Source organism: Saccopteryx bilineata, chromosome 5 (genome assembly GCF_036850765.1).
Source record: "Saccopteryx bilineata isolate mSacBil1 chromosome 5, mSacBil1_pri_phased_curated, whole genome shotgun sequence".
In the NCBI taxonomy this organism is placed as follows: domain Eukaryota; kingdom Metazoa; phylum Chordata; class Mammalia; order Chiroptera; family Emballonuridae; genus Saccopteryx; species Saccopteryx bilineata.
Window position 1 is genome coordinate 262,265,169 of NC_089494.1, and position 12,237 is coordinate 262,277,405.

The 12,237-nt window shown below is 52.1% G+C and overlaps 1 protein-coding gene and 1 pseudogene across 1 annotated transcript; one reads left to right on the forward strand and one right to left on the reverse strand.

The window, feature by feature from the left end:
• Positions 1-5,776: 5,776 nt before the first annotated feature.
• MRFAP1L2 (Morf4 family associated protein 1 like 2) lies at positions 5,777-7,740 on the reverse strand. Its single transcript, XM_066233318.1, has 2 exons — positions 7,181-7,740; positions 5,777-6,839 (listed from the first exon to the last, which is right to left on the reverse strand). Exon 1 carries the CDS (start codon positions 7,556-7,558, stop codon positions 7,199-7,201), a length of 360 nt encoding a protein of 119 aa, XP_066089415.1. The 5' UTR covers positions 7,559-7,740; the 3' UTR covers positions 5,777-6,839; positions 7,181-7,198.
• A 1,157-nt stretch (positions 7,741-8,897) lies between these two features.
• LOC136306778 (mitochondrial import inner membrane translocase subunit TIM14 pseudogene) lies at positions 8,898-9,366 on the forward strand (annotated as a pseudogene).
• The last annotated feature ends 2,871 nt before the right edge of the window (positions 9,367-12,237 follow it).

The window sequence follows — 12,237 nt, forward strand, 5'->3', positions numbered from 1 at the left end:
TGCAGGCCGTGTTAACATCTCCGCTCTCCCCTCCTTGGCTGACATCCTCCAGCTTTGCGTCTGTAGGGCTGTTCCAGCCTCCGAGAAGCAAGTAAGAGAGAAACGGAGGAAGCATGGCAGTAGGGGCCCCTGGGAGCCAGCAGGGTGGCAAGGAGGCCTGTCTTCTCCCAACCCGGGTGCTGGGCGCAGCGCAGCCTCCGGGCACCTGCTGTCGGGGGCTCTCCTAGGACCGCTGGTGTGCGAGCAGCTTCAGTCCGGCTGGGAGTGGGTCCTGGGACTGTGCTCCTCCCACTGGGCCCCTCCCACTGGGCCCCTAGCACCACCTTCTCCCCCAAGGGCATCAAAAGACAAAAGCCCCTTCCTCTGTTCCTCCGCAGGGCTCAGAGGAGCCACAGCGCTGGAGCTCCAGCTCTCGCCCACAGCCCACACGGCCCAGCCTCACTTCACGTGGCCCGGGACAAACCATTCTCCACGTTCCTCCTGCCCCGTTTACCCGGCCAAAACGGCCTGGGATTCCGCTACCGAAGCCCTGCGCTGCCCAGAACTGGCTCGCACACTGCGTCTTTGATTTTGCTGATCTGGATGGAGAGGAAAGGAAAATGTTACAGGCTGTCCTGGGGGGGCACCCAGGTGAGTGGATGGGGGTGGGGGGAGCTGTGGACATCCCATGGAGGCAGGCAATCAAGGGTGCAGTTTCTCCAGGGAGTTTGAGAACAATGGAACCGACCAGGTTCGTCTGCCTGTGCTCACTGCTCACAGGCCGTTCACGCATCAGGGTTAAAGCAAACACACAGGCCGCACTTCCTGTTGAGAATGTAGGTGCGGGGCGCTGAACAATGCTCCCCAAAGATGCCCAAATCCTAATCTCCTGCCGCATCAATGCCACTTAGGTGCCTGAAGGGACTGACTCTACAGGTGGGACTGAGTCAAGGACCCCGGATTACCTGGGTGGGCCCAGGTAAACTTGTAAGAAAAATGGAGGAGACGGAAGTGTGAGGACAGCGCAAGAGGGTGCAGTGACCTGACATGACCCGAGGAAAAGGGCCAGGAGCCCCAGGACGTGGCGCTTCCAGAAGCTTGCAGAGAGGAGAAAACCTTCTCCCCTGAGCCTCCCGGGGCCCAGCCGTGCTGACGTCCCGGGACGGCTTTGCCTCTGCCCTCCATTCCAGACCAGGAGGAACGGAACGAAGGCTCCGCTTTAAGCCGCTAAGGTTGTGATCACTTGTTGTGGCAGCTGCAGGAGACGGGCACCCCACGTAAGCTTCCAATCAGCGCCTCCTCACGATTCTCTTCCTCCGGTGAACACTGATGCCACTCAGACGTGAATTCAGAGACTTCCGATTGCAGAGCTGCCCGGACTCACGAGGGCTCAGCTCTGTGTGTCCTTTTGAGAGTGACTTCACGACAGTCCCGAGGTACTCGCACTGGCGCTGGGCACAGTTCACACCTGCAAGTCCTGTGGTGCCATGATGACTTCGTGCTTGGCAAAGTAAGCAATGAGGGCATAGTTATTGTGAAAATAAACAAAACCTCATTGCTCTCATTCTAGCATCCATGCGACCACTTGGGACTTTTAGTTTATATATTTACAAATTAAAACTGCTTGGTTTGGTGAGTGAGTGCAAATTTTAGCTCATACACAAATTATTTTAATTTGAACAATATCTTTTTTTTTTTTTTTACAGAGACAGAGAGAGAGTCAGAGAGAGGGATAGACAGGGACAGACAGACAGGAGCAGAGAGATGAGAAGCATCAATCATTAGTTTTTTGTTGCGCATTGCAACACTTTAGTTGTTCATTGATTGCTTTCTCATATGTGCCTTGACCGTGGGGCTACAGCAGACTGAGTAAGCCCTTGCTCAAGCCAGCGACCTTGGGTCCAAGCTGGTGAGCTTTGCTCAAACCAGATGAGCCGTGCTCAAGCTAGAGACCTCGGGGTCTCGAACCTGGGTCCTCGGCATCCCAGTCCGACGCTCTATCCACTGCGCCACCACCTGGTCAGGCAAACTATCTTTAAAGTGTATTTTTTAAAATCGTTAATGGCTGTAAGACTAAGGAACTAATCAAGAAGATAAAATGTTGCCCTGGCCGGTTGGCTCAGTAGTAGAGCGTCGGCCTGGCGTGTGGGGGACCCGGGTTCAATTCCCGGCCAGGGCACATAGGAGAAGCGCCCATTTGCTTCTCCACCCCCCCCTCCTTCCTCTCTGTCTCTCTCTTCCCCTCCCGCAGCCAAGGCTCCATTGGAGCAAGGATGACCCGGGCGCTGGGGATGGCTCCTTGGCCTCTGCCCCAGGCGCTAGAGTGGCTCTGGTCGCGGCAGAGCGACGCCCCGGAGGGGCAGAGCATCACCCCCTGGTGGGCAGGGCATTGCCCCTGGTGGGTGTGCCGGGTGGATCCCAGTCGGGCGCATGCGGGAGTCTGTCTGACTGTCTCTCCCCGTTTCCAGCTTCAGAAAAATACAAAAAAAAAAAAAAAAGATAAAATGTTGTATTAGTGCTGTAATTTACTAGTTGCCTAGACTGCACCTTTTGCAGCTGTAGGTTTTATTAATAATTCACTAATTATTGCACACTTGTTTATATAAAATATCCTATAAGACTAATCTGGAAAGAAAAACTCACTCTTGTGTCTTTTACCCGCACACTGTGACTCACACAAGACCTCATTCCACGTTGACGCCACAGGGGTGCGTTTTTAATGCATCGAGTACTTCTCAGAGACACCAGCTGGTGTCCTATAATTCAATTTAATCCCGACGCTATCTGCCCAGAATTCACGTCAGACCCCACAAGTTAAGGGGTCAGTCAGTTCCATAAGACTTCCCCTGCTAGGCCCTGGCCGGTTGGCTCAGCGGTAGAGCATCGGCCTGGCGTGTGGAGGACCCAGGTTCGATTCCCGGCCAGGGCACATAGGAGAAGCGCCCATTTGCTTCTCCACCCCTCCACCCCTCCTTCCTCTCTGTCTCTCTCTTCCCCTCCCGCAGCCAAGGCTCCATTGGAGCAGGGATGGCCCGGGCACTGGGGATGGCTCCTTGGCCTCTTCCCCAGGCGCTAGAGTGGCTCTGGTCACAGCACAGCAACGCCCTGGAGGGGCAGAGCATCGCCCCCTGGTGGGCAGAGCATCGCCCCTGGTGGGCGTGCCAGGTGGATCCCCGTCGGGCACATACAGGAGTCTGTCTGACTGTCTCTCCCCGTTTCCAGCTTTAAAAAAAAAAGACTGCCCCTGCTTCAGGCACCCATCAGATGTCCCAGGTGGTCACCTGTACTTCTGACCATAAATCAGGGTTCCCATGACTCCCTCCTTGGGTTCGTAATTGGCTAGAATGGCTCTCCGAACCCAGGAGGGCACTTACATGTACTGGTTTATTATAAAGGACACAAATGAATAGCCAGATAAACAAGGTCCCCGAGCAGAGGAGCTCTTGTCCCCGCCCAGAGCTGGAGTACCCACCCCCTGCAGGCTCATGTGTTCACCACCCTAGAAGCTCTTGTAACCCCGTGTTGGGATCTGACATAGGCTTCATCATATTGGCATAATCGATCATTAACTCTGTTTCCAGCCCCTCTCCTCTCTCTGCATAATGGGGGTTTGGGGGAGCCTAAAAATGCCACACTTCTAATCCTGGCTTGTATGATTATGATCGTTCTGGATGGGTAACCATCCCCCACCCAGGAGCCCACCCCAAGTCACTTATTAGAGCAAAAGATACTGCCATCACCCATGAAATTCCAAGGAATGTTGAAGCCTTGTGTCAGGAACAAGGGTCAGACAAAATGTTAGAACTGCAGATGGTCCTGGTGCTCTTATCACTTAGGACATGAGGAGGGTTTCAGGTGCTGTTGTCAGGGCCCCGGGGCAGAGACCAATACATATATTTTGTATTAACCCACAAATCCCAAGAGCACAGATGAAAGCATTAGATATCAGCACTACTGAACGCATGGGTGAGTTCTCTGTCCTTTGGGAATTGGGGGACTGTAAAGCCCTCTGTGTTGTGAAACCAACAATTGGTCCATAATTAACCTTAATTTCATTAAGAAGTGTGAAGGGGGCACCTTTAAAGACATGGACCCCGTAAAGCTCAGCAAAGAAAAATTGTAAGTAAGCAAGAGGCAGCAATTGATGCAATGCCTGGGCTTATGTTGAGATTCGAAATGCTTGCAACATCACATATAGTTTCAGTTCACGTTTATTACAGTAGCTAATCTGTCATTGAGAGGAGGGGGGATTTAAAAATTCTCTCTTCTGAGTGTCAAATATACCAAACGCTTTACCAAGAGGGGAAGAAGGGACCATAAGCTGCCGTCCCATCAGCTTCATGAGCTCAGGAGCCCAACTCACCAGCCCTGGTGCAGACCGCGCAGGGGAGGGAAGGGGAGACCCCCAAGCAAGGTCCAGGGGTGCTGTGGGCATTGGCCTCCTCACAGGGGAGGGAAGGGGAGACCCCCAAGCAAGGCCCGGGGGTGCTGTGGGCATTGGCCTCCTCACAGGGGAGGGAAGGGGAGACCCCCAAGCAAGGCCTGGGGGTGCTGTAGGCATTGGCCTCCTCACAGGGGAGGGAAGGGGAGACCCCCAAGCAAGGCCTGGGGGTGCTGTGGGCATTGGCCTCACAGGGGAGGGAAGGGGAGACCCCCAAGCAAGGCCTGGGGGTGCTGTGGGCATTGGCCTCCTCACAGGGGAGGGAAGGGGAGACCCCCAAGCAAGGCCCAGGGGTGCTGTGGGCATTGGCCTCCTCACAGGGGAGGGAAGGAGAGACCCCCAAGCAAGGCCCAGGGGTGCTGTGGGCATTGGCCTCCTCACAGGGGAGGGAAGGGGAGACCCCCAAGCAAGGCCCGGGGGTGCTGTGGGCATTGGCCTCCTCACGTTGGGTGAGACCAGAGCCAGGGGCTGAAACTCAGTTCATGGGAGAAGATACAATGGAAAAGCTGCCTGGGACCTGCGGCCAGAATGGAGCTGAGCCCTCCTCCTCCTCCCAGAATTGAGCCTGGAGGCACAGCACTCCCCACGGGGGCAGCCCTGCCCACTGGAGACAGGGGCCGGGCCACTGACCCTGTGCCCTCAGACTCAAGTAGCACAGCTCTCTCTCCCCATGTGGGTCTCCTCCTCCCGTCAGGAGTGTGTTCGGGGCAGGGTGGGGCATGCCAGGAGGGGTCATTACTCTCTGCACCCCATGTTCTCACCGACAGTGAGGGGGCACTTGCCTGGCCTGTTTTCCACAACTACCCGTGTTTCCCTAAACCGGGAGTGTCTAAGTGTTGTTGTCCTACTTAAACCTTTCCATTACTGTTTCTCAAAGCACACGGCACACCTGAGGCCTGACTACTCCGAAGTGTGCCGCCTCCCCCCGCACGTGCGTCTGGGAGCTTACCCTGGCCAGGCGCTGTTCTAAACTTAACATATCAGACCCAAGTGTCCGAGAGCAGCTCTGTGCACGGAAGTAGCCCTGCGTCTGTGGGCACTCAGTCTACGTGTTGAATCAAAGCCAGCACTGGGGACACCAATCTGTAACTGTGTGTGTACAGACTGTCTCAAACTCCTGAACCATCTCTCCTGGGAATCCCTAGTGTTCAATAGTGCATGGAATGGTCACAGAGGATAAGTGACTAAACAAACCTCAGCTTCCTGAAGGTGGGGGCCAGACCAGATTCCTTCCTGAGGCCCCTTCTCACTCCAGCTCCTGCAGGTCAAACATTCCTCTGTGCTACACGGGCTTCTGAACACATTTCTAACCAGAAGCATTTGACCTCCATTTGACAATGAGGATCAATGAGAAGCTTTCATTTGGAAAGAAATTTATTGATCTCACCTTTCCCTGGCCAAGTCAATGGCTTTGGTCATTTGTACAAAGATTCCAAAAACTGGCATTCCGCATTTGTTTTTCTAGGCAAATAAACTTTCTTGTAACAACCTTGGGCTCTGATCCCAATCGCCGTCCGGTCAGCTCCGATGACCCAGACGGGACACCATCGAAGCCTGGACGAGGCCTCCTGCGGTCAGTCTGAGGCCCACGGTGGCCTTCCTCTCCCAGCTTTCCTGCCCAACCCCCTAGAGGTCACGTGCATTTGTGGCAGAGAAGCCCGGGAAACGCATGCCTGTGTTATATCAAAGAGTCAGCAAGTACGCGTAGTAACTAAAAATCACCCCCTAGCCTCGGTTACTCACCAAGACAAGTTAAATGATGTGCCCCAATTAACGTGCCACAGAAAAATTACATTTCTGAAAAAAAAGAAACAAACAAAACACAGCCGTCCTGCTTTGATCTGCCAGACTGCATGGTCCCAGAATTCATACACCATCACTCGCAGGGCCCCACCGTCCCCTGGGCCTCCTCCAGATTGTCCGAGGAAGAGGGCACCCTCCGCCGGGGTCACTGTTCTTGCTTCCGCCGCAGCAGCCTAGATGTGTCTTCTCTCTTGCAGAACTCTGACCGCAAGTCTCTCGCACGGGTCCCCAAATTCCAAGAATCGTGAGAAAAAACAAACAAACAGCAAAGCACAAGAGTATACTCGCGAACTTTAAAAATACAATAATCACAGTAACAAAGAAGACCACGGGGCAGCTTACAATCTAGGTCCTACCTTTTTTCTGTAAGAGCATCGAACAAAAAAGTAAAGTGATACCTAAGCTTGTCTCTTCCAAACTGAACGCACTGAATAGTCGTAAATGCGCCTACGACATGATGCTGAGCTCATCTACCAGCGCGGCACTGGAGATGTCGTGTTTACCACGATGACAACGCAGAGGACCGGAGAAAGGGAAAGAAAGACTCGTGGTCTCGGCCTCTCCAGCAGTCAGCCCTCCTTCCCGGCTGAACGGAGTCCATCAGCGGATAGGTAACCTAGAGAGAACAAGAAGCGGGAGAGAGTCACCATGACAACGTGACCGCGCAAAATGCTACCACCTGCGAGTTCTCGCTTCCCTGATGCGTCTCCTCTTCTTCGGGCCCCGTGACCTAGGTTTTCACCCCCCGTGCAAATATTTTCTATATACGCCTGTATGCTTTCACAACTTCGCACCCTACTGTTTTCTTCTAATTACCATTGATAAAAAAGAAGCAGGCTGACATCTCAGCAGTCTCAGCCTCCCTGTCCCCCCAAGCGCCTCCCACCACGCAGGGTCGCCGCATTTCGGGGCAGGGCGTACAGATCCCGCTCCAGCCGCCGGCGGCCCGCCCCGCACCTGCCGCTGCCGCGTCCTTCAGTAACACTCGTAGCTGTCAATCTGCTGGTGGAGCTCCACGATCCGCTTGCCCATCAGCGCGGCCTCCACCGCCTTCTTCTCCACCTTCTCACACAGCTTCATCACCCTCTCCTCCGCCTCGGCGCCGGGGCCGCGGGCGGGGTCCAGGGCGCTCTCCTCCGAGGCCTCCACCTCGCTCTTGATTTCATCCAGCAGGCTGTCAATCTCCAGCAGCCGCCGGCGGGCCCGCAGGTGCGCGCGCACGTGCTCGCGCTCGAGGGCGCTGACGTCCCGGCGGACGGCGTCGAGCACGGGGCTCAGGAGCCTCTGCCAGTCCTGCTCGGGCTCCCGCTCGTCGTCCGCGTCCACGGGCCGCATCGCGCCGCCGCCCTTCGCTGTCCCCCCCCCCGCGGCCCCGATCACCGCGCTTGAGAGGCCGCCCGGCTGATAGCGAGCGCCGGGCGCGGGGCCGAGCTCGGTGGAGCCGCCACCTTGTCGAGCAACAGGTTCTTTCAACTTTCGTAGCAGAGACGGCGTCCAAAATGGAGTCCCAGCCGTCCGCCAGAGCCCTGCTGGCGTGCGGCCCTTTTACGACAGGCCGGAACTCCTTTGCGGCCGCGGCGCTCGAGCCTCGCTGACGCCCGCTCGCACGTGCACGTTCCCGTGTGGTTCCGGCACGCTGCCTTCTGCCGCCGTTAAGCGCGGCGTTCTGTTCTAACACTTCTTGGGTTAAACGTCGGAGACCCTGCACTACTATAATAGGAGAGCGTAGGGTAGCGGGCACTGTGGGATGCTTTAAGCTCTTGACGTTCTAAACCGTAACTTAGTAAATTCCGTTTGTACTGGTCGAGTCATTTAATGCACGGAGCAAATAAGTGTGTGGATTGTAGGCTAGACCAAGGCCGCGCGGGCAGTTGCTTTTCCCCAAAGCTAGTTGAGAACTGCCATATCCCGGCCCTGATGCTAATGGCCCTCTTCTCCTTGACGGCGCCCCCCACCCTCTGCCACTACTTTTGTCTCAAGGGTAGGTTTTATCCTGCCTTGATTTTTGGTTATGTCTGCATCTCGCTGTACCAGACTGTCATGTAGATCCGATTCAGCCCTGTCTCCTCACCCCCACCCGGCACCGAGTATGGCCTTGGAGCGTAATACGGAGAGAATTCATGCTTCACGCTGCTGTATAAGCACCTCTCCATAAGACAACAGGCCTCAGGGCAAGTACTTACTCATCTACTGCCCAACTGCCCTCACTGGGCTTGGCACGCGGCAAGAGTTCAATAAATTGCTCAAGATTACCTCCCAAAAGATATTTTTATGTGCAGTTCCTGGGTAAGGTTAAGTTTCTAGATTGTTCAACTCTGTATATATAGAGCGGGGAGACCCTCTTTGTTGGTAGGCCAGGGGTCACTCTCGGCCTCTATTGGCCACTTCTCTGAACCTTGCACATGATCCCTCCATACGCAAAGCAGGCAAGGGCATGTGGAACCATTCTCATCCTTTGAACCTCCCTGGCATCCTTTGTGCCACTAGCCAAAGAACACTCTACTTTCAAGGGGCTCACATGAATGGCTTAGGTGTACCTGAATAATCTCCCTTTTGCAATAGAATGTAACATAATCACAGAAGTAATACAAGGGAGCACAGGCCAGTGGGGGCCATCTTAAAATTTTGCGTAGCACAGGCTCCGAGGAACATGAAGGACATGATCTCACAGCAGCGGGATGAGACAAAAGGGCTTTCCCGTTGCAGCGTGGAGGTGGTGTCCGCGGCTCTGGGCTAGGATGACCCACGCTCTGGGCAGAGGCGGGTGAGCTGAGCCGGAGCCATGGCCAGTACAGTGGTAGCAGTTGGACTGACCATTGCTGCTGCAGGATTTGCAGGTCGTTATGTTTTGCAAGCCATGAAGCATATGGAGCCTCAAGTGAAACAGGTGTTTCAAAGTCTACCCAAATCTGCCTTCAGTGGTGGCTACTACGGAGGTGGGTTTGAACCCAAGATGACAGAACGGGAAGCTGCATTAATACTAGGTGTAAGCCCTACTGCCAATAAAGGGAAAACAAGAGATGCTCATCGACAAATTATGCTTTTAAATCACCCAGACAAGGGAGGATCTCTCCTTATGTAGCGGCCAAAATCAATGAAGCTAAAGATTTACTAGAAGGTCAAGCTAAAAAAATGAAGTTAAATGTATGATGAATTTTAAGTTATTTATAAGTACCAACTTTTTATAATAAAATGTCACAAAGCTACAAATTTTTAAAAAATGAGCACAAACTAAGTCAAAGCCTTGGTATATGTTTCTTGTTTAAGGATTTTGAATTTGATTATAGAATATTTGGAGACTAATGTTCAAAAATTATGGATAAACATAACATTTGAATAGAAATGTTCATTACTCATTTAGCAAATAAGGCAAAGTGAACATGAAAGTCTACTCTCAAGGAACCCCAATCATATGGGAAACTGATAAACTGGTGACTCATATGCAATGTGATAAATACTATGATGGGAGTAGTATGTTATAGGGTGTTATAGTAGACTCATTGGGAAGAAAGGCTGTCAAGGTACAGAGCTGGCTCAGCTGCTTGGAACTGTGAATTTAAAAGTGAATTTAGCGGCCCTGGCCGGTTGGCTCAGCGGTAGAGCGTCGGCCTGGCGTGTGGGGGACCCGGGTTCGATTCCCAGCCAGGGCACATAGGAGAAGCGCCCATTTGCTTCTCCACCCCCTCTCTGTCTCCCTTCCTCTCTGTCTCTCTCTTCCCCTCCCGCAGCAAAGGTTCCATTGGAGCAAAGATGGCCTGGGCGCTGGGGATGGCTCCTTGGCCTCTGCCCCAGGCGCTAGAGTGGCTCTGGTCACGGCGGAGCGACGCCCCGGAGGGGCAGAGCATCACCCCCTGGTGGGCAGAGCGTTGCCCCCTGGTGGGCGTGCCAGGTGGATCCCGGTCAGGCACATGCGGGAGTCTGTCTGACTGTCTCTCCCCGTTTCCAGCTTCAGAAAAATACAAAAAAAAAAAAAAAAGTGAATTTAGCCACAACTTCAAGCTAAAAAGAATTGATGCAGGTATGTATATATCACTGACTTCAGATTTCATAATTAAAAACGATAAAAAAAATAAAAAGATATAACAAAAGTAATGCTAGTTAAGTCTAGAGAGCTAAACATACCTTAGACTTGTCTTGCTTTTGGTACATGAGTGGAATGGAATAAAATACATAAACTCACAAAACTTTTGAGGCAACCATATTAGCAAAAATGCTGTCAACCTGGATGAAGAGAGACTAAGACTGTTGGGAATGTAAAAAGACTGCATGACTCCCCAATTTTCTACCAGCAGACAGCAGGCTCTGGAGCCAAAGACTGGCTTTTTTTCTTCAATGCTTTCTTCAGAAGTGGTCAGAGAATGAGATGGAAAAGGAAGAGCATGTTGGAGAGCCCAGACATTACTGTAAAGAACAGTGGACAAGGACAGGGGTTGGCAGACTATAGCCCTTTTCAACTTTTTTTTTTCTTTTACAGAAAAGAGAGAGGGATAGGGACAGACAGACAGGATAGGGAGAGAGATGAGAAGCATCAATCATTAGCTTTTGGTTGCGACACCTTAGTTGTTCATTGATTGCTTTCTCATATGTGCCTTGACCGCGGGCCTTCAGCAGAGCGAGTGACCCCTTGTTCAAGCCAGCAACCTTGGGTCCAAGCTGGTGAGCTTTGCTCAAACCAGATAAGCCCTCACTCAAGCTGGCAACCTCGGGGTCTCAAACCTGGGTCCTCCATATCCCAGTCCGACACTCTATCCACTACGTCACCACCTGGTCAGGCAGACTATAGCCCTTTAAGAATGGTCTAATTTTGAAGGGCTGAAGAAAAAAAAAAGAAGAAAAGGAATCTGTAACAGAAACTGTATTTGCCCCCCAGAAAGCCTTAAAAAGATTTACTATCTGACTCGACAGAAAATTTACCAACCCGCCTGACCTGTGGTGGCACAGTGGATAAAGCATCGACCTGGAAATGCTGAGGTCGCCGGTTCGAAACTCTGGGCTTGCCTGGTCAAGGCACATATGGGAGTTGATGCTTCCAGCTCCTCCCCACCTTCTCTCTCTGTCTCTCTCTCTTCTCTCTCTCCTTCTCTCTCTCTCTCCCTTTCTCTCTCCTCTCTAAAATGAATAAGTAAAATTTAAAAAAATAAAAAATAAAAAAAATAAAAGAAAATTTACCAACCCCTATCCTAATAAACCACTTCTAGGTTTCAAAACCAAAGTCTAATCATTGATAAGAGTATGGTGGTTACGGGGGGAGGGGGAAGAGGGAGAGGGAAAGGGGGAGGGGGAGGGGCACAAAGAAAACTAGATAGAAGGTGACAGAGGACAATCTGACTTTGGGTGATGGGTATGCAACATAATTGAACGACAAGATAACCTGGACATGTTATCTTTGAATATATGTATCCTGATTTATTGATGTCGCCCCATTAAAAAAACAAAAACAAAACCCAAAGTCTAATCAAGGAATATTCTCCTTACAGTAGAGAAACTTGGCAATATTTGCCCCCACAGAATGTTAAGTGTGTTGTATAGTAATTCAGTGACTGCCGTGTTGCTCATTCCTCCCTTCCAAATGAACGTTATCTTCTAGTCTCACCATTGTATATTGGGTATGTGAGTGTTATAGACTGCGTGTTGTGTCCCCCAAAGTTTGTATGTTGAAACCCTAGCCCCACAAATAGGTCGTATTTGGAGATGGGACCTTTGGAAGGCAATTAGGTCATGAGGGTGGAGCCCCATGATGGGATTAGTGCCCTTCTAAGAAGAGACACTCGAGAGCTAGCTAGCTCACTCCTGTCTGTGAGAATACAGTGAGAAGGCAGACAGCTGAGAGCCAGGAAGAGGGCTTTCACCAGACACCAAATCTGTGAGCACCTTCATCTTGGACTTCCCAGCCTCCAGAAGTGTAATAAAAGTTTGCTGTTTTAAGCCACCTGGTCTATGGTGTTTGTTACAGTGGCCCGAACTAAGATAGTGGGCAATAACATGTCTTTTTAAAAGCTCGTAGGCCTCTATGC

Excerpts from the sequence above, each read along its gene's own strand:
- MRFAP1L2 (XM_066233318.1), bottom strand. The coding sequence starts at position 7,558 with ATGCGGCCCGTGGACGCGGACGACGAGCGGGAGCCCGAGCAGGACTGG.